This window comes from Tachyglossus aculeatus, chromosome X1 (assembly GCF_015852505.1).
Source record: "Tachyglossus aculeatus isolate mTacAcu1 chromosome X1, mTacAcu1.pri, whole genome shotgun sequence".
Classification (NCBI taxonomy): domain Eukaryota; kingdom Metazoa; phylum Chordata; class Mammalia; order Monotremata; family Tachyglossidae; genus Tachyglossus; species Tachyglossus aculeatus.
This window is the reverse complement of record NC_052101.1, coordinates 34,808,272-34,836,246: the sequence shown is the minus strand read 5'-3', so window position 1 is coordinate 34,836,246 and position 27,975 is coordinate 34,808,272. Positions and strand designations below refer to the sequence as shown.

Genomic DNA, 27,975 nt, shown 5'->3' with positions numbered 1-27,975 from the left:
CCCCCCCCGCTGGATGGATGAATGAATGAATGAAAGAAAAGTCCATTAGGTGGGGGGGGGGGCCTCTGGATGGATGAATGAATGAATGAAAGAAAAGTCCATTAGGTGGGGGGGGGGCCCACGCTGGATGGATGAATGAATGAAAGAAAAGTCCACTAGGTGGGGGGGGGCCCTCTGGATGGATGAATGAATGAATGAAAGAAAAGTCCATTAGGTGGGGGGGGGCCCACGCTGGATGGATGAATGAATGAAAGAAAAGTCCATTAGGTGGGGGGGGGGCCCTCTGGATGGATGAATGAATGAAAGAAAAGTCCATTAGGTGGGGGGGGGGGGCCCGCTGGATGGATGAATGAATGAAAGAGAAGTCCATGGGGGGGGTGCCGCTGGATGGATGAATGAATGAATGAAAGAAAGAAAGAAAAGTCCATTAGGTGTGTGTGTGTGGGGGGGGGGGCTGCTGGATGAATGAATGGAAGAAAAGTCCATTAGGTGCGGGGGGGGGGGGTGTCCCGTGGACCGCCTCGCTGCTTTTCCCGTGAACTCCCCGACTTTATCCGAGGTCCCGGGGTGCCGGCCCCAGAGCGGAGCGGACCATTCCGGGGACGGGCCGCGGGGGGAGCCAAGTTCCGTGCCACCGGCCCGTCTAGAGCCCAGGGCTACATTAGAGACGCTTTAGGAGGGACACCCTTCGGACAGGGAAATCGATATTATCGCGATGATTTCAGGCGTCCGCGAGGGCGGACGAAGGGCTGTTGGGAGGGGGGTGGGGGGGGGAGGCGTCCCCCCCCCCCGGCGGGGCGGGGATGGTAGCGCCCGGCCGCCCTACCCCGGCGGAGCAGCGGAAGTGTGGGGCAGTGGCGGTGGGGCCGCCGCCGCGGACGGTCGTGAGGGGGGCGGTCGGGCCCCGATGAGGCGGAAGGAGAAGCGGGTGCTGCGGGCGGCGGCTCTGGCGCTGGCGGCCCTCGTCCTCCTGCCCAACGTGGGGCTGTGGGCCCTGTACCGGGACCGGCAGCCCGCCACCGCCGCCGCGGGACCCTCCGCCACACGGGTGAGCCGCGTTGCCCTGGAAACCGCCGCCATCCCCCCCCCCCCCCCCCCCCGCCCCGCGTGCGGACCCTCCGCCGCGCGTGAGGCGCGTTGCCGGGGAAACCGCGGGCGTCCCTCCCCACAGCCCCCGGAATGATAGATTCTATAATAGATAATAATACAGAAGCGGCGTGGCTTATTCCTCTATTTATTTAACTTGTCCCTATCTATCCTATTTATTTTATTTGGTTGGTACGTTTGGTTTATTTTATTTATTTATTTATTTATTTATTTTATTTATTTATTACTCTGTTTATTTATTTTACTTGTACATTTCTATCCTACTTATTTTATTTTGTTGGTATGTTTGGTTCTGTTCTCTGTCTCCCCCTTTTAGACTGTGAGCCCACTATCGGGTAGGGACTGTCTCTATGTGATGCCAATTTGTACTTCCCAAGCGCTTAGTACAGTGCTCGGCACATAGTAAGCGCTCAATAAATACGATTGATTGATTGATTGATTGATTGATTGGTTTGGTTCTCCGTCTCCCCCTTTTAGACTGTGAGCCCGCTGGTGGGTAGGGACCGTCTCTATGTGATGCCAATTTGGACTTCCCAAGCGCTTAGTCCAGTGCTCTGCACAGAGTAAGCGCTCAATAAATGCGATTGATGATGATGATGATGGAGAGAGGCCGGGGTTTGGAGTCCCAAGAGGTCGTGGGTTCCAACCCCGGCTCCGCCAGTTGTCAGCTGGGTGACTCTGGGCGGGTCACTGCTCCGGGCCTCAGTTGCCTGATCTGTCAAATGGGGATGAAGACTGGGAGCCCCCAACGTGGGACAGCCTGATCAACTTGTAACCTCCCCCGCGCTTAGAACAGGGCTTTGCACATGGTAAGCGCTTGATAAATGTCATTATTATTATTATTATTATAACAGTAATAAGAACGGCATTATTATTACGGCGGCTCAGTGTGGAAAGAGCCCGGGGTTTGGAGTCCCAAGAGGTCGTGGGTTCCAACCCCGGCTCCGCCAGTTGTCAGCTGGGTGACTCTGGGCGGGTCACTGCTCCGGGCCTCAGTTGCCTGATCTGTCAAATGGGGATGAAGACTGGGAGCCCCCAACGTGGGACAGCCTGATCAACTTGTAACCTCCCCAGCGCTTAGAACAGGGCTTTGCACATGGTAAGCGCTTGATAAATGTCATTATTATTATTATTATTATTATTATTATTATTATTATTAATAACCAGTAATAAGAATGGCATTATTATTACGGCGGCTCAGTGTGGAAAGAGCCCGGGGTTTGGAGTCCCAAGAGGTCGTGGGTTCCAACCCCGGCTCCGCCAGTTGTCAGCTGGGTGACTCTGGGAGGGTCACTGCTCCGGGCCTCAGTTGCCTGATCTGTCAAATGGGGATGAAGACTGGGAGCCTCCGCCGTGGGACAGCCTGATCAACTTGTAACCTCCCCAGCGCTTAGAACAGGGCTTTGCACATGGTAAGCGCTTGATAAATGTCATTATTATTATTATTATTATTATAACAGTAATAAGAACGGCATTATTATTACGGCGGCTCAGTGTGGAAAGAGCCCGGGGTTTGGAGTCCCAAGAGGTCGTGGGTTCCAACCCCGGCTCCGCCAGTTGTCAGCTGGGTGACTCGGGGCGGGTCAGTGCTCCGAGCCTCAGTTGCCTGATCTGTCAAATGGGGATGAAGACTGGGAGCCCCCAACGTGGGACAGCCTGATCAACTTGTAACCTCCCCAGCGCTTAGAACAGGGCTTTGCACGTAGTAAGCGCGTAATAAATGTCATTATTATTATTATTACTATTATTAAACAGTAATAAGAATGGCATTATTATTACGGCGGCTCAGTGTGGAAAGAGCCCGGGGTTTGGAGTCCCAAGAGGTCGTGGGTTCCAACCCCGGCTCCGCCAGTTGTCAGCTGGGTGACTCGGGGCGGGTCACTGCTCTGGGCCTCAGTTGCCTGATCTGTCAAATGGGGATGAAGACTGGGAGCCCCCAACGTGGGACAGCCTGATCAACTTGTAACCTCCCCAGCGCTTAGAACAGGGCTTTGCACGTAGTAAGCGCTTAATAAATGTCATTATTATTATTATTATTATAACAGTAATAAGAATGGCATTATTATTACGGCGGCTCAGTGTGGAAAGAGCCCGGGGTTTGGAGTCCCAAGAGGTCGTGGGTTCGTAGCCTGGCTCCGCCAGTTGTCAGCTGGGTGACTTTGGGTGAGTCGCTTCAATCAATCAATATCAATCGTATTTATTGAGCGCTTACTGCGTGCAGAGCACTGTACTAATCAGTCAATCAATCAATCAATCGCATTTATTGAGCGCTTACTGCGTGCAGAGCACTGTACTAATCAATCAATCAGTCGTATTTATTGAGAGCTTACTGCGCTCAGAGCACTGTGCTTATCCCTCCCCACAGCACCTGTAATAATAATAACAGTAATAAGAATGGCATTATTATTACGGCGGCTCAGTGTGGAAAGAGCCCGGGCTTTGGAGTCACAAGAGGTCATGGGTTTGTAGCCCGGCTCTGCCAGTTGTCAGCTGGGTGACTTTGGGCAAGTCACTTCAATCAATCAATCAATCAATTGTATTTATTGAGCGCTTACTGCGCGCAGAGCACTGGACTCATCCCTCCCCACAACACCTGTGATAATAATGGCATTATTATTACGGCGGCTCAGTGGAAAGAGCCCGGGTTTGGAGTCACAAGAGGTCATGGGTTCATAGCCCGGCTCCGCCAATTGTCAGCTGGGTGACTTTGGGCAAGTCACTTCAATCAATCAATGTCAATCGTATTTATTGAGGGCTTACTGCGTGCAGAGCACTGTACTCATCAATCAATCAATTGTATTGAGCGCTTACTGCGCGCAGAGCACCGTACTCATCCCTCCCCACAGCACCTGTAATAATAACAATAATGGCATTATTATTACGGTGGCTCAGTGGAAAGAGCCCGGGCTTTGGAGTCACAAGAGGTCATGGGTTCGTAGCCCGGCTCCGCCAGTTGTCAGGTGGGTGACTTTGGGCAAGTCACTTCAATCAATCAATCAATCATATTTATTGAGCGCTTACTGCGTGCAGAGCACTGTACTCATCAATCAGTCAATCAATCATATTTATTGAGCGCTTACTGCATGCAGAGCACTGTACTCATCCCTCCCCACAGCACCTGTAATAATAACAATAATGGCATTATTATTACGGCGGCTCAGTGGAAAGAGCCCGAGTTTGGAGTCAAGAAGTCATGGGTTCGTAGCCCGGCTCCGCCAGTTGTCAGCTGGGTGACTTTGGGCAAGTCACTTCAATCAATCAATCGTATTTATTGAGCGCTTACTGCGTGCAGAACACTGTACTAATCAATCAATCGTATTTATTGAGCGCTTACTGCGTGCAGAGCACTGTACTAATCAATCAATCAAGCATATTTATTGAGCGCTTAGTGCATGCAGAACACTGTACTCATCAATCAATCAATCGTATTTATTGAGCGCCTACTGTGTGCAGAGCACTGTACTAATCAATCAATCAATCGTTTTTATTGAGCGCTTACTGCGTGCAGAGCACTGTACTAATCAGTCAATCGTATTTATTGAGCGCTTACTGTGTGCAGAGCACTGTACTAAGCGCTTGGGAAGTTCAAGTTGGCAACGTATAGAGATGGTCCCGACCCAGTAGTGGGCTCACAGTCTAGAAGACTCACTTCTCCGGGCCTCAGTTCCCTCATCTGGAAAATGGGGATCAAGACTGTGAGCCCCCCGTGGGACAACCTGATCACTTGGTAACCTCGCCGGCGCATAGAACAGTGCTTTACACGTAGTAAGCGCTTAATAAATGCCATTATTATTATTATTATTATTATCAAGCGCTTACTACATGCGGAGCACTGTTCCAAGCGCCGCGGGGGTGATCAAGTTGTCCCACGTTGGGGCTCACAGTCCTCATCCCCATTTTACAGATAAGGTAGCTATTCATTTATTTATTTTACTTGTACATATCTATTCTGTTTATTTTATTTTGTTACTAGACTGTGAGCCCACTGTTGGGTAGGGACTGTCTCTATATGTTGCCAGTTTGTACTTCCCAAGCGCTTAGTACGGTGCTCTGCACATAGTAAGCGCTCAATAAATACGATTGATTGATTGATTGATTGTTCTCTGGCTCCCCCTTCTAGACTGTGAGCCCGCCGTTGGGTAGGGACCGTCTCTAGATGTTGCCAACTTGTACTTCCCAAGCGTTTACTACAGTGCTCTGCACACAGTAAGCGCTCAATAAATACGATTGATTGATTGACTGGTTCTAAGTGCCGCGGGGGATACAAGGTGATCAAGTTGTCCCACGTTTTTGTATTTTACAGATAAGGTAACTATTTACTTATTTTACTTGTACATATCTACTCTTATTTCGTTAATATGTTTTGTTCTCTGTCTCCCCCTTCTAGACTGTGAGCCCACTGTTGGGTAGGGACTGTCTCTATATGTTGCCAACTTGTACTTCCCAAGCGCTTAGTACAGTGCTCTGCGCACAGTAAGCGCTCAATAAATCTGATTGATTGATCTCCATTTTACAGATATGGTAACTATTTATTTTACTTGTACATATCTATTCTATTTATTTTATTTTGTTAATTGGTTCTGTTCTCTGGCTCCCCCTTCTAGACTGTGAGCCCGCTGTTGGGTAGGGACTGGCTCTAGATGTTGCAAACTTGGACTTCCCAAGCGCTTAGTACAGTGCTGTGCACACAGTAAACACTCAGTAAATACGATTGATTGATTGAGGCTCAGAGAAGTTAAGTGACTTGCCCACATGTCACACTGCAGACATGTGGCGGAGCTGGGATTCGAACCCATGGCCTCTGACTCCAAAGCCCGGGCTCTTTCCACTGAGCCACGCTGCTTCTCTATAGATGGGTATTCACTCATTCATTCAATCGTATTGAGTGAGCGCTTACTACTACTACTAATGATGGTATTTATTAAGCGCTTACTATGTGCAAAGCACTGTTCTAAGCGCCGGGAAGGTTACAAGGTGATCAGGTTCTAGACTGTGAGCCCACTGTTGGGTAGGGACCGTCTCTATATGTTGCCAGCTTGTACTTCCCAAGCGCTTAGTACAGTGCTCTGCACACAGTAAGTGCTCAATAAATACGATTGAATGAATGAATGAATAAGTGCCATCATCATTATTATTATTATCATGTCTGCTGTGTGACCTTGGGCATGTCACTTCTCTGAGCCTTAGTGACCTTACCTGGAAAATGAGGATGAAGATTGTGAGCCCCACGTGGGACAACCTGATCACCTTGTACCCCTTCCAGCGCTTAGAACAGTGTTTCGCACATGGTAAGCGCTTAACAGATGCCACCATTATTATTATTATTATTATCCCCCCGATCCCTGCCCCTCTCCTCACCCGAGCCTTGCACGACTTAGTTGTCTCGGCCCTTTCCCGCGGGGCACCCCAGCTAGTTTCAGTCAATCGTATTTATTCAGTCATATTTATTGAGCGCTTATAACAGTAATTCATTCATTCAATCATATTTATTGAGCGCTTAATATGTGCAGAGCACTGGACTCAGTGCTATAATAATGATGGTATTTGTTAAGCGCTTACTGTGTGCGAAGAACTGTTCTAAGCTCTGGGGGGGATACAAGGTGATCAGGTTGTCCCACTTGGGGCTCACAGACTTCATCCCCATTTTACGGATGAGGGAACTGAGGGCCAGTGAAGTGACTTACCCGAAGTCACACAGCTGACAAGTCGCACAGCTGTGTGTAGAGCACTGTATTAAGCGCTTGGGAAGTTACTGAGCGCTTACTGTGTGCAAAGCACTGTACTAACTTGTACTTCCAACTTGTACTTCCCAAGTGCTTAGTACAGTGCTCTGCACACAGTAAGCGCTCAATAAATATGATTGATTGATACTAAGCAGCTTCCCCCCCCCCGCCCCCCCCGTAAGGATTGCTTTCTCCTCCGTGCATTCCCTGAGCCTCTTCTTGGTCCTTCCATCGTACCCCCCACCCCTCCCCTCCTCCTCTCTGCTCCTCCCCACCTTCAGAGAAACAGCGTGGCGTGGTGGAAAGAGCTTGGGACTCCGAGGTCATGGGTTCTAATCCCGGCTCTGCCACCTGTCAGCTGTGAGACTTTGGGTAAGCCGCTTCACTTCTCTGGGCCTCAGAGACCTCATCCGTAAAATGAGGATGAAGACTGTGAGCCTCACGTGGGACAACCTGGTTACCTTGTATTTATCACAGTGCTTGGCGTATAGTAAGCGCTTAACAAATGCCATCAGTATTATTGTTGTTCCCACATGAACTCAGGTCTAGTATTCCACCGTCCCCTCCACTCTCTTCTTCCTGGGCTTCAGCATCCTTTATTCCCCCAGCAACTCTGTGGACGTCCCATCCCTAAACCGCCCCCCTTCTACACCCTCCGAAGGGGAATTGTGAGTCACTTCCCTCTCCATCCCTTTAGGATTCCTCTCCATTCCCTCTCCATCCATTTAGGATTCACCTGCCCCCAGCTCACATTTCCCTCTGTTCTCATTCATCCCCTGAGCCACTTGCAGCTGCTTCCTTTTCAGGATCACCCTGTGGGGTCCTGTCCCTGCACCACCTCCAAGGAGGAGGTGATGGTAAACCGAGTACTTTGGTGGGCTCCACAGGGGATATTAGTTGCCTGGACGACTCCTTCAAGAACTGAAGTCGCCAGCCCCGGATTTGGAGACCGTCCTGTCACTGTGTAGACAAATTTAACTTAAAAGACACCAGCCCCCTTGCCATCGCAGCATCTCTTGTGCGGCTGACCTGCTCATTTCCATCTAACGGAGAGGATGTTGTTGCTTTTCAAATAATTTAAAAAACCCAAACCTTTCGGTGCCCGTCCTGGGGGTAGGAGGGGGTTACTAAATGGGAAGCAAGATTAGGAGACATTTTCGGGACATATCCTTTGTGGCTTTCTACAATCCAGAGGGCACTGAGCTGGGCAGAACCTCTTAACTGTGGGGATGTTTAAAACCACGTGCCCATCTTGGGTGATCTACACATGTCCGCTATTAACGCAGCATCTGAAATTCTGACCCAACTGGGAGAGTGACTGCATTTCATTTACTGTAGCAACTCATGCTTTTCTGAATCTAATTTTTTGAAATTTCAGCTCTGAGTGAGAAGATCAGGGTTAGCTGCTTTTTTCTCCTTGGGCTCTCCAGGAATCTTCTCACGCAGAGGAGTGGGGAGTGATGGAGTGGTACAACCTGTTGGTATAGAGAAAAAGGAAAGGGGAAAGCAGTGCTCTCCATCATCTTGGGAAGTGTCCATAGCTTTAGCTGAATCAGATACATAAACCGTTGAATACTGAGAATGTGGAACCATTAAAAGTCTTTGGGATGCTCTTTTATTTCACTCCAGAAAGCTTACTGAAGCACAGAAGAAAGGTTGAGACAGAAGGGAGTGGAGGAGAGTTCTTGATTTGACTTGCTCCTTTTTCCTCCCTGCCTTTATAAAAATCAGCTTTGCCTTCCACGAAACAAGGAAGTGGCGTAGTTTTAGGATGATGAATAATTTCAGGTGATACAAGGGCCGAGGTTGAAATTTAGCGAAATGTTTCTGTGTGCCTTTCTGAAACGTTTTGCTAAATGTCAGCATCAGCCCTTGTTTTACTCTGCTCCAGATGCAGAGTATTTAACTGTCCCTAAATCAATCAGTGGTATTCACTGAGCTCTTACTATGTAAAGAGCACTTTTGGGAGAATACAACAAATGCTGTGTATGTTCAATGCCGCAAACAGTTTGTCTTCTTGCATCCCAGTATGTCATTATTCTGAACTATTATACCGCTGCTTAAGTAATTGAGTATCATGAGTTTTATAAGGCTTTCCAGACAGTCTCATAAATTCCTAGCTCAGATTGTCACTCTCAGAATTATTGAAAGTCAGCCTAAAGGGCAAAGTTGACCTTCCCGATAGCAGTAACTGCAGGTGAAATGGGATAAAGACAAAAATAGTATGTCATAGCTGTAACATTTTTTATTGAGTGCCTTGTACTAAGCCCCGGAAGAAAGGATGCCAAGTGAGAATAGACCTGGGCCTTGGCCCCGAGGGGATCACAGTAAAAGAATCGGGCATAGAGGAATTTGGAGAGAGACACATGAGGAAAGATAAAAATAAAACACAGAAGAGACAAGTTTGGTGCTAAGTGCCAAGAGCCATAGGTTGTTGTGACTAGAGGAAGTGGCATTGAATTCCTATTCTCTTTCTAATGAAGATAAGTTTCTTTGCATGGGGAGACTTCATCCCCAGTGAGAATCTTTGCCTCTCCATGTTTGATAAATACGGAGTACCAAATTGTCAGAGCTTATCATCCTCCAGCTCATAAATCCACTTAACCAGTGTTGTGCTAGTCAACATGATTGTCGGCAATGGAGCTGTGCAAGGAAGGTGATTTAGAAACAACAGAAAGTATTTTCAGAATTAGAGCATTGTTTGGTGAGAAAACTGACTTCCCAGAACGTTGAAGGCAGAGCCGGAGAAGCTTATCTTAAAAATGTGGCTGTTTTCATTTGGAGGGGCCGCCTCCTCCCCCTCTTCCTTCAGTGCTTAATTTCTTGGTTTCATTCTCCATCCATTTAATTTGCGTGCTTTGAACTGGTTTTAATGAGTGGTTAATGATGAGTTTAATGACTGGTTCAATTGACCAGTGTCCTTGAGAAATTATATGTAGTATCCCTTTCCCGTCCCCCACTGCTGGGAATTACTTTTTTGTCTCTAAAGGGGCATCAGAGGAAAATGATATATTCTTAGTAACGTTAATTCTAATCAGGGGAATAAGAGAATACCAATGATTTTAAACATCATTGTCTAGGGCGCTTCATTCTTTCTTATTACAGGACCGTGCTTTATCCTTAGAGTGTCAGGAAATCAATGAAAGGGGAGTTTTACCATCTTTATCTTCCCGGTGGCAGAGACAAACAGTTCAGGAAATTAAGTAATCAGGAACCATGCAAATTTAGTCTTGGAATGATTATGCTAAGCTGCTTCCACAAAAATGCCTGGAAATCTCAAGACAGTTAATCATTTAAATGTTTGCATTCTCAGGTGAAACGTGATACTGCCTGAAAAGAACATATTTAATGGGGCAAATTGGATCTGCTGCATTCTTGCCTTTAAGTCTGGTGTATTAAAATTGAGCATTAAGTTGTTTGATAACAATTCTAGGAGACTCTCCAGGCAGATACTTATGGGGTATCTAGCGGGGATTCTGGAGTCTTGAATATGTTGTTGGGATGATAGGATCCCAGATGAAGAGTCTGTTCAAAGTGATGTAATCTGGAAAAAGTCACATTTGCATATAACGCTGCTTTCTAATATGAGAAGATGAAGGATGTCTCTCCCTCAGAGGCCATGTGCACCATCCCCGTTGGTCATAATTGAAGAGATAAAAATATGAAGTAATAAATACATCCCATAAGGTGTCTCCCTTTAAAAAAAAATCAATTTTAATGATGAGCATCTAGCATAGTAGGCCTCAAAATTTTGCTGTGCCTGTGTGTGCAGTCATTAACCACATTATGGTACATGTGCCATTTTAAAATTCTTGATCCATCAATCAAATCAATCGTATTTATTCAGAGCATACTGTGTGCAGAGCACTGTTCTAAGCGCTTGGGAAGTACAAGTTGGCAACATATAGAGATGGTCCCTACCCAACAGTGGGCTTACAGTCTAGAAGGGGGAGACAGAGAACAAAGCAAAACATATTAACAAAATAAATAGAATAGATATGTACAAGTAAAATAGAGTAATAGATTAGCACATAGATTGCCCCAATACTTAGCACGTAGTTCATAGTACCACTATTATTATCTCTATTATTGTTTTTTGCAACATATCAGTCGACAGTATTTATTGAGCACCTTTAGATTTTGAGCCCTCTGAGGAACAGGGACCATATTTAATTCCCACCTGTGTATTCTTAGCGCTGGGAAAGAAGAATTAAGAACTGTGCTCTGCACACAGTAAGCACTTAATCATTTGTTCAGTCATACTATCACTATTATTACTGCCTACTATGTGCAGAGAATTGTACTAAGCACATGAGAGAGTGAAATAGCTAGAAGATCTCCGTGTCCTCCAGAGAGCTTAGTCAGTTGCAAGCATCGTTTTCTATTGAGATAAATGCGTATCGTCAAAAGAACAATCCCTCATTCCTAAGTAGCGTTCTGTCCAAAACACATAGTAAAAGTTCACTTTAAGGAAGAACGGACTGAATCCGTTTTGTAACATCCAGAATGATAACATTTCATTCATTCATTCAGTCGTATTTATTGAGCACTTACTGTGTGCAGAGCACTGTACTAAGCACTTGGGAAGTACAAGTTGGCAACATATAGAGACGGTCCCTACCCAACAACGGGCTCACAGTCTAGAAGGAGGAGACACAAAACAAAACATGTGGACAGGTGTCAAGTCATCAGAACAAATAGAATCAAAGCTAAATGCACATCATTAACAAAATAAATAGAATAGTAAATATGTACAAATATGTAAATATTTCTTGTTGCTATTGAATGTATGTGCATGATATATACTTATATGGAGAAGCAGCGTGGCTTAGTGGAAAGCGCACGGGCTTGGGAGTCAAAGGTCATGGGTTCTAATTCCTGCTCCACCTTTGATCAGCTGTGTGACTTTGGGCAAATCACTTAACTTCCCTGTGCCTCAGTTACCTCATCTGTAAATTGGGGATTAAGACTGGGAGCCCCATGTAGGACAACCTGATTACCTTGTGTCTACCCCAGTGCTTAGAACAGTGCTTTGCACATAGTAAGCGCTTAACAAATACCATCATTATTATTATAATATAGTTTTTTTTTATATTTGAAGGGGACTCCACCAGCAGTGAAGTTTCCCTATTGTTTCAAATGTGACTGAAATCAATCAGTGGTATGTATTGAGTGCTTACTATGTGCAGAACACTGTGCTAAGCACTTGGGAGAGTACAATACAATAGAGTGGGTAGACACAGTCGCTGCCTACAAGGAGCCCCAGGCTCTGCTACTTGCCTGCTATGTGACCTTGGGCAAGTCACTTCACTGTGCCTCAGTTACCTTACCTGTAAAATGGGGATTGAGACTGTGAGCCCCATGTGGGACATGGGCTGTGTCCCACTTGATTAGCCTGTTGCTACCCCCATCCTAAGTAAGGTGCCTGGCGTATAGTAGATGCTTAATAAATACCAAAAAAAAGGATCCTACAGTCTAGAAGCAATATGATCCCAAACACCCCAAAGAAAGATCCCTTGTGCAAAGATGCTTTGGTTTTGGGCTGTGAGTATTTGAACCCGTGTCTGTCACTCGTTCTCTTTGCCGAGACTGGTATCTTCTGCTGCCTGCAGAAAGGAGAGAGAATCTGTTTCCTGGCAATATTTGAAACCACATCATTAAGATTCTCCAGCTTGCAGTTCAGACTTTCTTAAAAACCAAACGACGGGGACTGTAGCATGTGCCACGGCAAAGCAAACCGGCGAGTTTCTCCCACCAACCTGCTGTACGAGAAACGGCTCTTCTTTTTGCTTTTGGGCACGGTGGATCCTCTTGAACGTCTCTGATACTTCAGCTGATCAGGGAGCTCAGTCCATGTCACTTCTTGACAGGGTTTGTTGACCAGCACAGGCTGCCCACTAGGTCTCTATCACCTAATTAATAAAAAGCATTTCTCAATTCCGCCCATTTGATTGTAATTGCTATGTGTCTCTGAAAAAAGCTTCACCACGGAGATGGCCCTCAACTCCAGTCCAGCAAGGAATATAGTTGTAGGTTCCCTAGGAGGCTAGCTGGGTTCATTTAGACTCTTTTTTACAATAAACACTTGAATACTCCAGAACCAGTGGAGTGGGAGAGAGGATCCAGACTAGGGACTCAGGTGGTTGGGGAAGAGGACCCATATTTTGAGACTCATCAAATCTCACTGTGCCTGCCAATTCTTCAAGTTTTTAACTTTGAACACTAACTGTTCTGAAGAGTACATGTCTTTACATGCCCCGCTGCTGGACTTCAGCATGTGCGACTCCTCTTCTAGCATGTTTTCTCTCAGATATCAGGGTTGAGGCTCACTATCAATCAATCAATAGTTTTTATTAATGGTAATAATAATAATGATGGTATTTGTTAAGCGCTTACTAGGTGCAAAGCACTGTTCTAAGCGCCGGGGAGGTTACAAGGCGATCAGGTTGTCCCACGGGGGGCTCATCATCATCATCAATCGTATTTATTGAGCGCTTACTGTGTGCAGAGCATTGTACTAAGCGCTTGGGAAGTACAAGTTGGCAACATATAGAGACAGTCCCTACCCAACAGTGGGCTCGCAGTCTAAAAGGGGGAGACAGAGAACAAAGCCAAACATACTAACAAAATAAAATAAATAGAATAGATATGTACAAGTAAAATAAATAAATAGAGTAACAAATATGTACAAACATATATACCTATATACAGGTGCTGTGGGGAAGGGAAGGAGGTAAGATGGGGGGGATGGAGAGGGGGACGAGGGGGAGAGGAAGGAAGGGGCTCAGTCTGGGAAGGCCTCCTGGAGTAGGTGAGCTCTCAGTAGGGCCTTGAACGGAGGAAGAGAGCTAGCCTGGCAGATGGGCAGAGGGAGGGCATTCCAAGCCCGGGGGATGACGTCTTCATCCCCATTTTACAGATGAGGTAACTGAGGCCCAGAGAAGTTAAGTGACTTGTCCAAAGTCACACAGCTGACAGTTGGCAGAGCCGGGATTTGAACCCATGACCCTTGACTCCAAAGCCTGTGCTCTTTCCACTAAGCCACGCTGGGTATCTACTCTGGGCAGAGCACTCTCCTAATCATTTGGGAGAGTACAATATAGTAGAGTTGGTAGACACTGTCCCTTCCCTTGAGGAGAGTACAGTCTAGTGGAGTAGACGCACATTAAAATACAGACAGAGGAGGCAACTATGTATAAGTGATGTATACGTAAGTACTGACTATCAAAGTGGTGGAACTTCCTCTTCTTTTCTGACATCTCACCTTCCAAGCCTTATTAAAATCACATCTCCAAGAGATCTTCCCCAACTAGACCCTCATCTCCCCCTACTCTTCCTCCCTTCTGTGTGACCTGTGTACCCTTTAAGCAATTGTTATTCTCCCCACCCTCCCCTAGCACTTATTCATTCATTCAATCGTATTTACTGAGCACTTACTGTGTGCAGAGCACTGTACTAAGCGCTTGGGAAGTACAAGTTGGCAGCATATAGTGACGGTCCCTACCCAGCAACGGGCTCACAGTCTAGAAGGGGGAGTTGGGGAGACAGACAACAAAAAATACGGACAGGTGTCAAGTCATCAGAATATGTATTTATGTACATATCTGTAATTTATTTTGTCTGTCTTGCCCCCTAGACTGTAAACTCTTTAAGGGCAGGAAATGTGTCTCCCAACACTGTTGTACTGTACTTTCCCATGGTCTTAGAACAGTGCTTAGAACAGCATTCAGTAGGCACTCAATAAATACCATTGATTGATTGGTATTATTATCATTATGGTATTTAAGTGCTTACTATTTATCAAACACTATTCTAAGCACGGGTAGATACAGAGTCAACTGAATAGGGGACCCAGAAGGGAAGGAAAAAAGGGTAGAGGGTGGGTGAAGTTAGTCAGGAAATGCTTCCTGGGAGGAAAGGGAAGAGAAGCAGTGTGGCTTAGTGGAAAGAGCACAGGAGTCAGAGGTCTTGGGTTCAAATCCCAACTCGGCCAATTGTCAGCTGTGTGACTTTGGGCAAGACTGTGAGCCCACTGTTGGGCAGGGACTGTCTCTATATGTTGCCAATTTGTACTTCCCAAGTGCTTAGTACAGTGCTCTGCACACAGTAAGCGCTCAATAAATACGATTGATGATTGATGAAGTCACTTAACTTCTCTGTGCCTCAGTTACCTCATCTGTAAAATGGGGATTAAGACTGTGAGCCCCGCCGTGGGACAACCTGATTACCTTGTAACCTCACCAGCGCTTAGAACAGTGCTTTCATTCATTCATTCATTCAATCATATTTATTGAGCGCTTACTGTGTGCAGAGCACTGTACTAAGCGGTTGGGAAGTACAGGTTGGCAATATCTAGAGACGGTCCCTACCCAACAACGGGCCCACAGTCTAGAAGGGGGAGACAGACAACAAAACAAAACATATTAACAAAATAAAATAAATAGAATAGTAAATACGTACAAGTAAAATAAATAGAGTAATAAATCTGTACAAGCATATATACAGGTGCTGTGGGGAGGGGAAGGGAGGTATGGCGGGGGGGACGGGGAGGGGGAGAGGAAAGAGGGGGCTTAGTCTGGGAAGGCCTCCTGGAGGAGGTGAGTTCTCAGTAGGGCTTTGAAGGGAGGAAGAGAGCTAGCTTGGTGGATGTGTGGAGGGAGGGCATTCCAGGCCAGAGGGAGGATGTGGGCTGGGGGTCGATGGTGGGACAGGCGAGAATGAGGCCTAGCGAGGAGGTTAGCGGCAGGGGAGCGGAGGGTGCGGGCTGGGCTGTAGAAGGAGAGAAGGGAGGTGAGGTAGGAGGGGGCGAGGGGATGGAGAGCCCTGAAGCCGAGAGTGAGGAGTTTTTGCCTGCACATAGTAAGTGCTTAATAAATGCCATCATTATTAGATATGATTTTAATAGGGCTTTAGAACTTGGGTGAGTGGTGATCTGTCAGACTTTTAGACTGTGAGCCCCTTTTATACTGTGAGCCCACTGTTGGGTAGGGACTGTCTCTATATGTTGCCAATTTGTACTTCCCAAGCACTTAGTACAGTGCTCTGCACACAGTAAGCACTCAATAAATACGATTGATGATGATGAAAGGAAAAGGAGTTTCAGGTGAGAGCAAGGTGTAGATGGCAAGAGAGACCAGATCAAGGGTCAGCAAGTAGGTTGGTGTTGGAGTGAAGTGTGTGGGCTGAGTTGCAGTGGGAGAGCAGCCAGGTTAGGTAGAAGGGGGAGAGCTAATTGAGGGCCTTAAAGCTGATGAGAAGTTTTTGTTTGAAACCAGACTCAGTAGGTTGCTCTCAGTAGGCACAATTGTCATGTCAGCATCACTTGAGTTTAAGGGACTGCTGTAAAAATGTTCACTTTTGAGCCCAAATGTATTTAATGGCTGGAAGTAATGCTCATTTTGCGAGGGATTGTTTTGTGTGTGAATATTTAGGACTTTTTTTTCTTCTTTACTTCTTTAGCTTTTCTCTTTGGTTTTTCAAGTTGATGTTCTGTGCTAATAAACCAATCTGCTTAGATAACCTTAAGAAGAGAAGCAGTGTGGCTTAATGGATAGAGTATGGTGCCTGAGAGGCAAAAAGACCTGGGTTCTAATCCAGCTCCGCCACTTGCCTGCTGTGTGACCTTGGGCAAGTCACCTAATTTGCTTGGGCTTCAGCTACCTTATCTGTAAAATGGGGATGAAGACTGTGAGCCCCATGTGGGACCCAGGCCGTGTCCATTCTGATTAGCTGGCAGATAGTAAACACTTAAGGGAAGCAGCATGGCTCAGTGGAAAGAGCATGGGCTTTGGAGTCAGAGGTCGTGGGTTCAAATCCCGGCTCTGCCAATTGTCAGCTGTGTGAGTTTGGGCAAGTCACTTAACTTGTCCGTGCCTCAGTTACCTCATTTGTAAAATGGGGATTAAGACTGTGAGCCCCAGATGGGACAACCTGATCACCTTGTATCCCCCCAGAGCTTAGAACAGTGCTTTGCACATAGCAAGTGCTTAACAAATGCCGTCATTATTATTGTTAACAAATACCATTTAAAAAAGAAAAAGGAGAGAGAGAAAATGGACTAGAACCAGAATTTAATGTGCTGATGGTAGGTAAGTCAATCGATCAATCAATCGTATTTATTGAGCGCTTACTGTGTGCAGAACACTGGACTAAGCGCTTGGGAAGTACAAGTTGGCAACATATAGAGACAGTCCCTACCCAACAGTGGGCTCACAGTCTAAAAGGGGGAGACAGAGAACAAAACCAAACATACTAACAAAATAAAATAAATAGAATAGATATGTACAAGTAAAATAAATAGAGTAATAAATATGTACAAACATATTATACAAGTCATCATCTCTGGTGACTGTGTCAATTCACCAGGGAGTAGTAGCAGTAATAATAATAACAATAATAATAATTGTAATACTTGTCAAGCACTTCTGTGTGCCAGGCAGTCTTCTAAGCGCTGGGGTAGATGCAAGCTAATCGGGTTGGACGTAGTCCCTGCCCCGCATAGGGCTCACAGTCTTACTCTGCATTTTACTGGTGAGGGAATTGAGGCGCAGAGAAGTGAGTGACTTTCCCAAGGTCACACAGCAGACAAGTGGCGGAGCCGGGATTAGAATCCAGATCCTTCTCACTCCCAGGCCCCTGATTTATCCGCTAGACCAAGCTGGTTTCTCCGGTACACCAGGGCTTTCGCCAGAATAGGGTTTGAGCCCATCCCCTGAGAAAAGAGGCATCCACAAACCAATGTTGTGGGATTCATGCCAACCCCAGGATTGCCCCAACACCTTCCATGTGGTGTCCCATTTCCGAGCCCCAGCCAGGCTGCCTTCTGCTATATTACCTTGGGCATCCTCCCAAGTGCCGTGTGCTGTTTGCCAATGTTTTACAAATGTAAGCCTTCTATATTTTCCCCCTTGCTGGCGGGTGCTGATGGAAGGTGGCTGGCTGCCCTTTTTTTTTTTTTATTTGAAGGAGCTTTCTAAAATCGGATGGGTGGAAACATCTGGAACCATTATTTATTTATTTTCTGCACGCTTGGCTTTTTGGTTGTTTTGCATGCTACCATTGGAAAGCACATTTTACCACCTCAGCTAGAAAGCTGCTGTTTACTCACAGTTGCTTCCCACCCTATACAGATCAGGTGTTGACAATCAAAAAAAAAAGATGTGTGAAACCAGACGTAAGCTGGTTTCGGTCCCAAATGGGTGATGACTACTGGCACACACTTTTGACTCGGTTTTGCATTCGCAGTTTGCTTAGGTGGACTTCTGATGCCAATCTTCACTACTTGTGTTCTTTATAAAACTGAGAAATAGCTTATAAGTTTGAAGAAAGGAAAAATCTTAAACTCGTATGGAGATTAGTTTTCCTTATGAAGCAATAGTTCCTGTATGACCCAAGACTGAGAAAATGCCTGCTATTTTTATCTTGTCACCAGGACTGGTTTTCTGTGATTTTTATGTGCTTCAGTTTTTAGAGTATGTCCTTTAATTCATGCCAGAGCAAAATTTTATGCAAATTGTTTTCTTTTGGCTAAGGAGGTAAAGTGTAGACCAAGTTTGCTTTGGTCTCCCTAAACCTTTCTCCCCACATCATCTAACATATAGCACTTTTTGATTATCGGTTATTTGACCTTTCCGAACAACCAGAAAGTTTGATTGTCTGCAGTTATCCAGCCGTATCCCATATTTTCTCATCAAGATTGATATGTAAAAAACAAAGTGCATTTTATGTATTTTTTTCTGTCTGATGAACTGATGGAGAGCCAGGAGTTTATGAAGGAGATTTAGAAAGGACAGAGCAGAGCTGGCCCACTGGGGAACCTAGATGTTAAGGTGGCACTGTTCTTTTTCTTATCAGACTGGTTACAGCTGTGACTTTTTTGTTTTTGCTTTACCTCTTCTGCATCTGAGCTCATGTCCATGTCACTTTTCCTGCCACTGGCTTCCTCCTTCGGTTGTAGCGGCGCCAGCTGACTCTTCTCATAGCCAGAGCTATATTAAAAGAACAGTAGGGCCCATTAAGAAAGCCATTAGTTGCTGGGCCCTAGGTATTAGTGGAATATATGATTAATTTCAACTCTGGACTCTGCAGGCGTTTAATGTCCTCCTGGTGGAAATTTGCTTAAGGATTTTTTGTTTTGTTAAGAAAAATGGGAGTCTAGCAGGTGTCAGAAGTTGAAGGTAAGGCAGTAAAAAAGGAAGCAGATGGGGCAGACTAAGTTTATCAAATAGGACAGCTCCATGTGCTTCCCTTTCTCTCCAGTCGAAATAACTGTTGGAGAATTTCCAAGGTTCTGGGGTGCGGCTACCACCTTACCCTTGGCTTCAAGCCTTGTAGCTTCTTGAGGTTAGAAGCCCAGTTGGAATGGGGCCTTTCTGGACAATGAACGGTAAAACATTGAAGTGTAGGAAATAATGTTGGCAACAGTCGCACTGACCAGTGGCCATTTGAACAGGCTCGTGGGGGAGCTTTGCTTAAAGAACAGCAAAGTGAGACTGGATATTTATGGCCAAGAAAGATCCCACTGTTATGGCTTGTTTGCACCCCTCCAGGAAGTCCAATTCCAGCTCTGATAATGGCATTCTGCTTCTCCCATCCCTGCTGTGCTTTAATTGGATAGGCCTCCTCTCCTAGCACGGTTCAAAAGCAGCTCCTGTATTGCCGTCCTAGAAGAGGCTGCATTCCAATGCTGAGCGAAGGTGCCTTGCCCATTCCTTTTTTGGGATGGCAGTCTTGAAAATTTGAGCACTCTAGAGGGACAAGCAGAAGAGCCTTTTCCTTATAAAACACTATAGTTTAGCATTAGAGTGGGTTAATAAAGACTAGTTATTGTGAAAGCTTGTTTAGCCTTACGGGGAGTGGGTTTATAGACTAGTAACTAGTTATGTGACACCCCTTCTCCCCCCCCCCCCCCAACCAAGCATCACATCTCTTCCAAGAGGCCTTACCCAACTAAGCCGTCATTTCCCTTACTCCCTCTTCTGTCTGTATCACCTATCCGCTCAGATCTGTACCCTTTAAGCACTTGATTGATTGAGGTTGAGAGACCAGCAGGGAAACTAATCCCTTAAGTCAAATTGCACCATGCGGTCCAGGCACTTCTCAAATCCTGACTTGACTACTGCATCAGTCTCTCCCCTCTCAGTCTCTTCTTCCCTTTGTTGCCCAGATCATTCTTCTGAAGGATTGTTCTGCACTCATCTCCCCATCTCACCCTATTAGGCAGAAACTCCTGAACATCAGCTTTAAGGCTCTGCCAGCTCACTGTCACCCCTCTCCTCTCCCACTACACCCCAGCTTGGATGTTTCATTCCTTCAAATCAGCCTACTCACTGTGCCTCACTCATTTTTTCCTATTGTGGACTCCATGCCCATGCCCTTGTCCTTGCCCTCCCTTCTGCCTGGACCTTTCCTCTCCCTTTACATCTTGCTCTCCCCATCTTCAAAGCCTTTCTGAAATCACATTTCATACATGAGACCTTCCCTGATTAAATCTCTCATTTCCTCACCTTATATCTCCCCTTCCCCAGTGCGACTTCAGTACCTCTTTGTGTAGCCTAAGCATTTGGGTACTCACACCTGCTGTGCCCCACAGGTACATATCTTTTACTCATCACCATCATCAGTGGCACTTAGTGAGTGCTTACTGTATGCAGAACACTGTACTAGACAACAGAGTTGGTAGTCATATTCCCTGCCCACAATGAATTTACAGTCTAGAGGGGGAGTTGGGCAGTAATATAAATGAATAATTTATAATATACAATTTATAGATATGTACAATGATAATAATTATGGTATTTAAGTGTTTACTATGTGCCAAGCACCGTTCTAAGAGCTGGGGTAGATACAAGGTAATCAGGTTGTCCCACATAGGGTTCACAGTTTTAATCCCGTGCCCAGCGCTTAGAACAGCTTAACAAATACCATTATTGTTATTATTATTACTACTATTATTGTTACTGTTAATCCCCATTTTACAGATGAGGTTACTGAAGCACAGAGAAGTTAAGTGGCTTGCCCAAGGTCACACAGCAGACAAGTGGCGGAGTCAGGATTAGAACCCACATCCTCTGATTCCCAAGCCCATGCTCTTTCCACTAAGCTACGCTGCTTCTCTGAATATTAGTGCTGTGGGGTGGTTCATATCTACTTATTCCATTGTAGTATTCCCTAGCCCTTAGTAGAGTCCTCTGCACAGAGTTAGCCCCAAATAAATAGTATTAGGGATTTAATTGATAGAACAAGGTAGGGAAGGAGTTTGCAAGTGTTAGAGGAATCATGGCCTAGTGTAAAGAGCACAGGACTGGGAGCCATTCATTCATTCAATTGTATTTATTGAGCGCTTACTGTGTGCAGAGCACTGTACTAAGCGCTTGGGAAGTTGGCAACATATAGAGACGGTCCCTACCCAACAGCGGGCTCACAGCCTAGAAGAATCAGGAGAAGCAACGTGGCCTGGGCGTCAGAAAGTCCTGGGTTCTAATTCTTGACTACACCACTTGTCTGCTCTGTGATCTCAGGCAAGTCACTTAACTTCTCTGTGCTGCAGTTAGCCTCATCTGTAAAATGGGGATTAAGACTGAGAGTCTCATGTGAGACACGGACAATGTCCAACCTGATTATTTTGTGTCTACCCCAGGGCTCAGTACAGCGCCTAACACATAGTAAGCACTTAACAAATACCGTGAAAACAGAACAAAAACTGGGTTCTAGCCCTATTCCACCACTTGCCTCTGCTGAGACTTTGGGCAAGTCAAGTAGCTTTTCTGTGCCTCAGTTTCCACCTCTGTAAAAGGGAGATAAGATACCTGTCCTCCCTTCCTCGAAGACTGGGAGACCCAGGTAGGTCAGGGGTTGAATCTAATCTGATTATCTTGCATCAACTCCAGTGCGTAGCACAGAGTAGGCACTTATAAGATATAAATATTATTGATCATTAAAAGAATAAGGACGTTTCAGCAATTCAGGCTAGATCCTTCTTTTTTCTCTCTTATCACCTAATCATCTCAACCCAGTAATACTTCAGAATGCAGCCGATGATTAAAAAGGACAGTATACATAATTACGTGATCAAAGAGAAAAGTAAATATGTACCAATAATGAAAGATTCTGAGTTATGTTTTACATGTACATACACAAATATTTAATTTTCAAAGTCTTATCTTTCACATTCTACTGAACAAAAATATGCCTCTTATAAGGACAGCTCTTTCTTGCTTTGTACTTCCAACCTGGGCCTCCTTCAGCTCCCTTTCCTATCTGTCAGACCTCCTCATCTTTAAAACCCTCCTAAAAATCCCATCCCCTTCAGGAAATCTTCAGTGATTATTCCCCCACACTCCCAGTTGTATCATTCCCAAAAGCCACCCTTAGAATTTATGCCTTAATGTGCATCTTCAATAATTACGTTTATATTTTACAATCAATTATTTGTTTTGATCTATTCTATTTCCTTTTTCCATAATGCCTATCCACTCCTTGTTCTTCCTACGGCTCCCACTATTGGCAAATTCTTTTGTATGTCTGTTTCTCCATTAGATTTTAAGATCCTTGTGGGCAGGGATTGAATGTTTGGTTCTTTTGTATACTCGCAAGAGCTCAGTGCTCAATAAATACCTTTACCACTTTTAGGGTTACTACCAAAAGCAAACTAAAACCAAACTTCTGTTGAAATGGGCTTTTAATCTTTCTATTCAAGCCTGTTAATGTACTTCACTGGTTTGGAAGGTTGGAGTGCGAAAGACCAGTGGTGTTTTAGCCAAGGTAAATTTAGCACTTTGTTTTGGAAGGGGGTCTCTGTTACTTGACAATAAATATCTACCATGACTTCCTTCACCAGAACCTGCCAGCTCTTCTGAATATTTGCTTTATTAACACAGTTTTAGCTGATGTCAATAGTCACAAAATTTCAGCTTACAGCCAGGGAAAAAGGAGTTGATGAAATATGAGTGCTTAGCTAAATGTCACTTATTTGCAAATAGAGAATTAAGGGGATTTATAAGATGAACATTAGGACAGTGTGTTCAGTAATTTATCCCTATTAAGTTTTTTTAAAAAATTGCTTTTGATTAACTTTTCTGTAATACTGTTTTTCCAAATAATATGGCAAACGATTTCACATTGAACTGAAAAAAAATTGAATATTTAGTCAATGTCTGTTAGAATCAAAACTATGTGGTATTATGATGATGATGGCATTTATTAAGCGCTTACTATGTGCAAAGCACTGTTCTAAGCGCTGGGGAGGATACAAGGTCATCAGGTTGTCCCACAGGGGGCTTACAGTCTTCATCCCCATTTTACAGATGAGGTAACAGGCGCAGAGAATAATAATAATAATAATAATAATAATAATATAATAATAATAATGATGATGGCATTTATTAAGTGCTTACTCTGTGCAAAGCACTGTTCTAAGCACTGGGGAGGATACAAGGTAATCGGGTTGTCCCACAGGGGGCTTACAGTCTTAAATCCCCATTTTACAGATGAGGTAACTGTGGCGCAGAGAATAATAATAATAATAATGATGGCATTTATTAAGCGCTTACTATGTGCAAAGCACTGTTCTAAGCACTGGGGAGGATACAGGGTGATCAGGTTGTCCCACAGGGGGGCTCACAGTCTTCATCCCCATTTTATAGATGAGGTAACTGAGATCCAGAGACTGGGGAGGCCCTTCCTCCGCGGATAATCTTCGCCCAGACCCCCTGCTCGGACCCCTGAATGGCCTCGCCTTTCATTCATTCAATCGTATTTATTGAGCGCTTACTGTGTGCAGAGCACTGGACCAAGTATTATAGAATTATCTGTTGTGAAAAGGGTTTTGAAAAAACATTAAGCAAATTATCTTAGGGTCCTTTCAACCCTCCAACTTTAGGATCCATTGGTTTTGATTCTTCAAGGGGAGGCTGTTATCAGCGGGGGTTGGGGGGAGGTGTGTGTGTGTGTGTGTGTGTGTGTGTGTGTGTGTGTGTGTGTGTGTGTGTGTATACACACTGAGCCTTAAATGGGGTGAGGGTAGCATCCAATATTACTTATGATGTAATTAGAGACCTAATCAACAGGCAGGGCATTCATTGGGCTTCAGAGGATTTGAGGAAAGCAGGGTATGTTGTCTAGGAGAGAAAATCCTGGCTCGGCTGAGATAAGAGGAGTCTTAATTAGAAAACTTATATGTATGTGCTTTGACAGTATTTAATTTCCTTTGTATAAAAGTTACTTAACCTCACAGTGTTTGCTGTATTAAAATTGTAATTATTTTCACTTCAAGGACCTATAAAGAAATGGCCTGAAAACTAAAATGTTTTATTTTTCTGTTTTCAGAATTATTTCTGGAGGATGTGCATTATCTTGCCTAATGCCAGCAAAATTATTTTTAGAGGTTTGGATGTTAAAACTAAAAGTGACATACTATTTACCACTACTTAGATTGTACTCAGGACACTACTGCTTGGTCCAGGAATAGTCGGACCAACTCAGTGAGTTAAATCGAAGAGGAAGAAGATGTGTTTTTCAAAGCATATTCAAGTGTAAATGTATCAACAAACGGAAGAATAAATACCCCCAAATGTAATAAGTTGGCCATTTTAACATCCAAGGAATGGCACTTAAATGACATATTAGATATCTTACTGTCTTTCAAATTATGTGATCCTATTTTGCTCATTATAAAAATACCACGTCAATTGCGAATCACATCACCAGCTCAGTGTTTCAGCTGTGGCATCACTAATTTGCCCTGCACCAAAATAGCTCTGCTTCCTGCCCACTCAAGGTCTTCTGGTGTGTGGGAATCTGATGAAATGGACAAACAGTTGTGAAGAGATTAGGTCAAGATTCTGGAATGAGAAGGGTTTATAGTTTAGCTGTTTCCCACCAAGGAGCTATGGCAGCTTTGAAGAGTGGGATGCTTGACCAGACCAAGACTGAGAAGGAGGTTATTACTCTCTGTTCATGGCCTCGAGAGGGTCTGTGCCTTTTCTTCTTGACTCATAACCCATCTTTAGAACCTTTTAACCCATCTGCCTAGGGGCTACTTTTAAGCATTCGAGCTGAGTGATGAATTTCCAAACTGAACTAATTCCGACTGATAGATCTGGCCACTTGGGGTCCAGGATGAAACTTTGGAACTCATTTTGTTTTATTCCTTTAAGCTGATTTGAGAATTAGGCCTCCAAAGGTGAAACATTAATATGGTCCTCTACCAGTGTTTAGCTTCCCCATGTCAGGTTGTTTCTCTAAGGCATCAAGAAGTTCATTTTATCAAATATTAGCCTTCTGCACTTGTTCTCCTTTGAGGAAAAAAATGCAACTTTTAAGTGCCTCCATAATGGACAGGAAGCTGTCAGTGTTGCAGGCTGTACTCTTAGAGCTTTAAGAACTGGGCCATTAATATCTGCGTAAGGTCAGCCTGGGGTGAGAGAGAATTTTCCACCAAATGGACATTCCCCTGTCTAATATAGCGGCAAGCAGTTAAAACCTTCCAAACTGATCCAAGAAAAGAATTAACTGTAGCTGCTGTGTAGAAGCAGCGTGATCTAGGGGCTAGAGCATGGGCCTGGGAATCAGAAGGACTTGAATTCTAATCCTAGCACTGCCACTTGTCTGCTGTGTGACCTTGGGTAAGTCACTTCACTTATCTGTGTCTGTTACCTCATCTGTAAAATGGGGATTGAGATGGTGAGCCCCATGTGGGGCAGGGACCGTGTCCAACCCAATCACCTTGTATTTACTCCAGCACTTTGTTCAGTGCCTGGCACGTAGTGCTTGTTACCAATTTTCCTGAAAAACTTCCATAGAGTTGGTCTTTATTTTCTATCATCCGAAAGCTTTATTTTCTTATGTTGAGGTAGCTCAGTGCTATCAAGGTCCAAGCGCTTAGTACAGTTCTCTGCACACAGCAAGTGCTCAATACATATGATTGGATTACTCCTGAGGAGCTGATCCTCCTTATGGAAATATAGAGCATCTACAGTTTCTGGGAATGAGAGAGGGAAAATACGTGTTTGATGAGACTTTTCATTCATTCATTCAATAGTATTTATTGAGCGCTTACTTTGTGCAGCGCACTGTACTAAATGCTTGGGAAGTACAAGTTGGCAACATATAGAGACAGTCCCTACCGAGCAGCGGGCTCACAGTCTAGAAGGGGGAGACAGACCACAAAACAAAACATCTTAACAAAATAAAATAAATAGAATAAATATGTACAAGTAAAATAGAGTAATAAATATGCATAAACATATATACATATATACAGGTGCTGTGGGGAGGGGAAGGAGGTAAGGCGGGGGGGATGGGGAGGGGGAAAAGGAGAGGAAGGAGGGGGCTCAGTCTGGGAAGGCCTCCTGGAGGAGGTGAGCTCTCAGTAGGGCTTTGAAGGAGACTTAATTTTGTTCCTCTGGATTCTTAGAAGACTCAAATAATTTGACACTAGACCTGGGTTTTGGCAGACAAACTCCCTTGGAAAACCCAAACATTTGAATAACTATGAATCTTCACACATCCGTCCAACTCACTCAGAAAGCTAATCTCCAATTTTTCCACGAATTATTATTGATGCCTTTCCAGGCAATGGGAAGTAGTGTGGTCTAGCAGAAAGAATATGTCCCTGGGAGTCAGCGGACCTGGGTTCTAATCCCAGCATCAGTACTTGCTTGCTGTGACATCTTGGGCAAATCACTTTCCTCCTCTGTGCCTTGGTTTCCTCTTCTGTAAAATGGAGATTCAAAACCTGTTTTGTTGCAAATCCTGTTGCACTTGGATTCACAACCTTGAATCGACCCTCCTTCAGCCCTACAGCACTTGCGTACATATCTGTCATTTATGTATTTATATTAATGTCCGTCTTCCCCTCTAGACTGTAAACTTGTTGTGGGCAGAGAACATGTCTGTCAACTGTTATACTGTACTCTCCAAAGCGCTTAGTACAGTGCTCTGCACACAGTAAGTGCTCAATAAATATGACTGATTGATTGTTCTCTCTTCTGCTTTGACTGTGAGCCAAATGTGGAGTAGGGACTGTGTCCGACCTGATTATCTTGTATCTACCCCAGCGTTTAATGTACTGCTTGATACATAGAAAGTGCTTAAAAAATATCACAGTTCTGTCCTGCTGGCTATCTTTGTGGCATTTTATCACTCAGAAAAGATGGTAAAAAAAAAAGCAGGGAGAGAAGGCAAAACTCCCAAACTGCCCATTGTACTACTTAGGCCTTCCTGAAATGGACTAAAATTAGGTTTTTTGATTACCTGTGAATTTCGTTTCCCAAGTTTTTGCTGCCCCCAATTAGCATGGGTAGCTACTCACCCTACATTAGGTGATAATTAAGGAGAATAACATTTTACTGAATGCTCACAGCATTATAACCTTTTGGACTTTTACTCCAAAAAGGCTGTTGTGGGCTTTTTTTACCCTGAGGCAGGTTATGAAATGTAATAATCCCTGGCCTGAATTCTTCTTTATGTCTCTGTCAGGATAGGAAAGGGATTAGTGAGAAATCTTTGGATTTTTGCTCTTCTGAAACAAATGACTTCCCTTAGCTCTGTTTATAGTAATGTGTTGTAACTCTACTTCCCTGCTCCAAGGCTCCCACCATATCAGTGACTCCATTGTTCTAGAAATAGAATCTATTTAATCTTCAAAGGAGTTTTTACTCCTTATCTTTGGTAGAGGGACCGTTAGGAATAGCTAGTTACTGAGGCATGTTCATACTTCACTTTTTTGTATTTTATTTGTTTATTCAAATTTTGGCCTTTTCAAGAAGATATTTTCAAAGTAAAAAGTCAGAAAGACTTTTCCAGTTCCCATTCCTGGGTGCTTAGACACCATATCTTTTAACTTCACTGTAGCATGGCTTAGTGAAAAGAGCGTAGAACTGGGAGTCAGGAGACCTGGGTTCTAATTCCAGCTCTGCCACTTGCCTTGGGTAAATCACTGCACCTCAGTTTCCTCATCTCTAAAATGGGAAGTAAGTACCTGTTCTCACTCCTCATTAGGAGGAGCAGCGTGGCTCAGGGGAAAGAGCATGGGCTTTGGAGTCAGAGGTCATGGGTTCAAATCGCCGCTCCGCCAACTGTCAGCTGTGTGACTTTGGGCAAGTCACTTAACTTCTCTGGGCCTCAGTTCCCTCATCTGTAAAAT

General features: G+C 44.6%; 1 protein-coding gene across 1 annotated transcript in view; it reads left to right on the top strand.

Annotated features, from left to right (window-relative positions):
* The first annotated feature begins 887 nt into the window (after nt 1-887).
* GALNT10 (polypeptide N-acetylgalactosaminyltransferase 10) overlaps nt 888-27,975 on the top strand; it is a 181,596-nt gene continuing 154,508 nt past the window's right edge. The window contains exon 1 of the mRNA XM_038740400.1: nt 888-1,048. Within this exon, the coding sequence (XP_038596328.1) occupies nt 908-1,048 (141 nt within the window). The 5' untranslated portion in view covers nt 888-907. The remainder of the gene's footprint in view (nt 1,049-27,975) is intronic.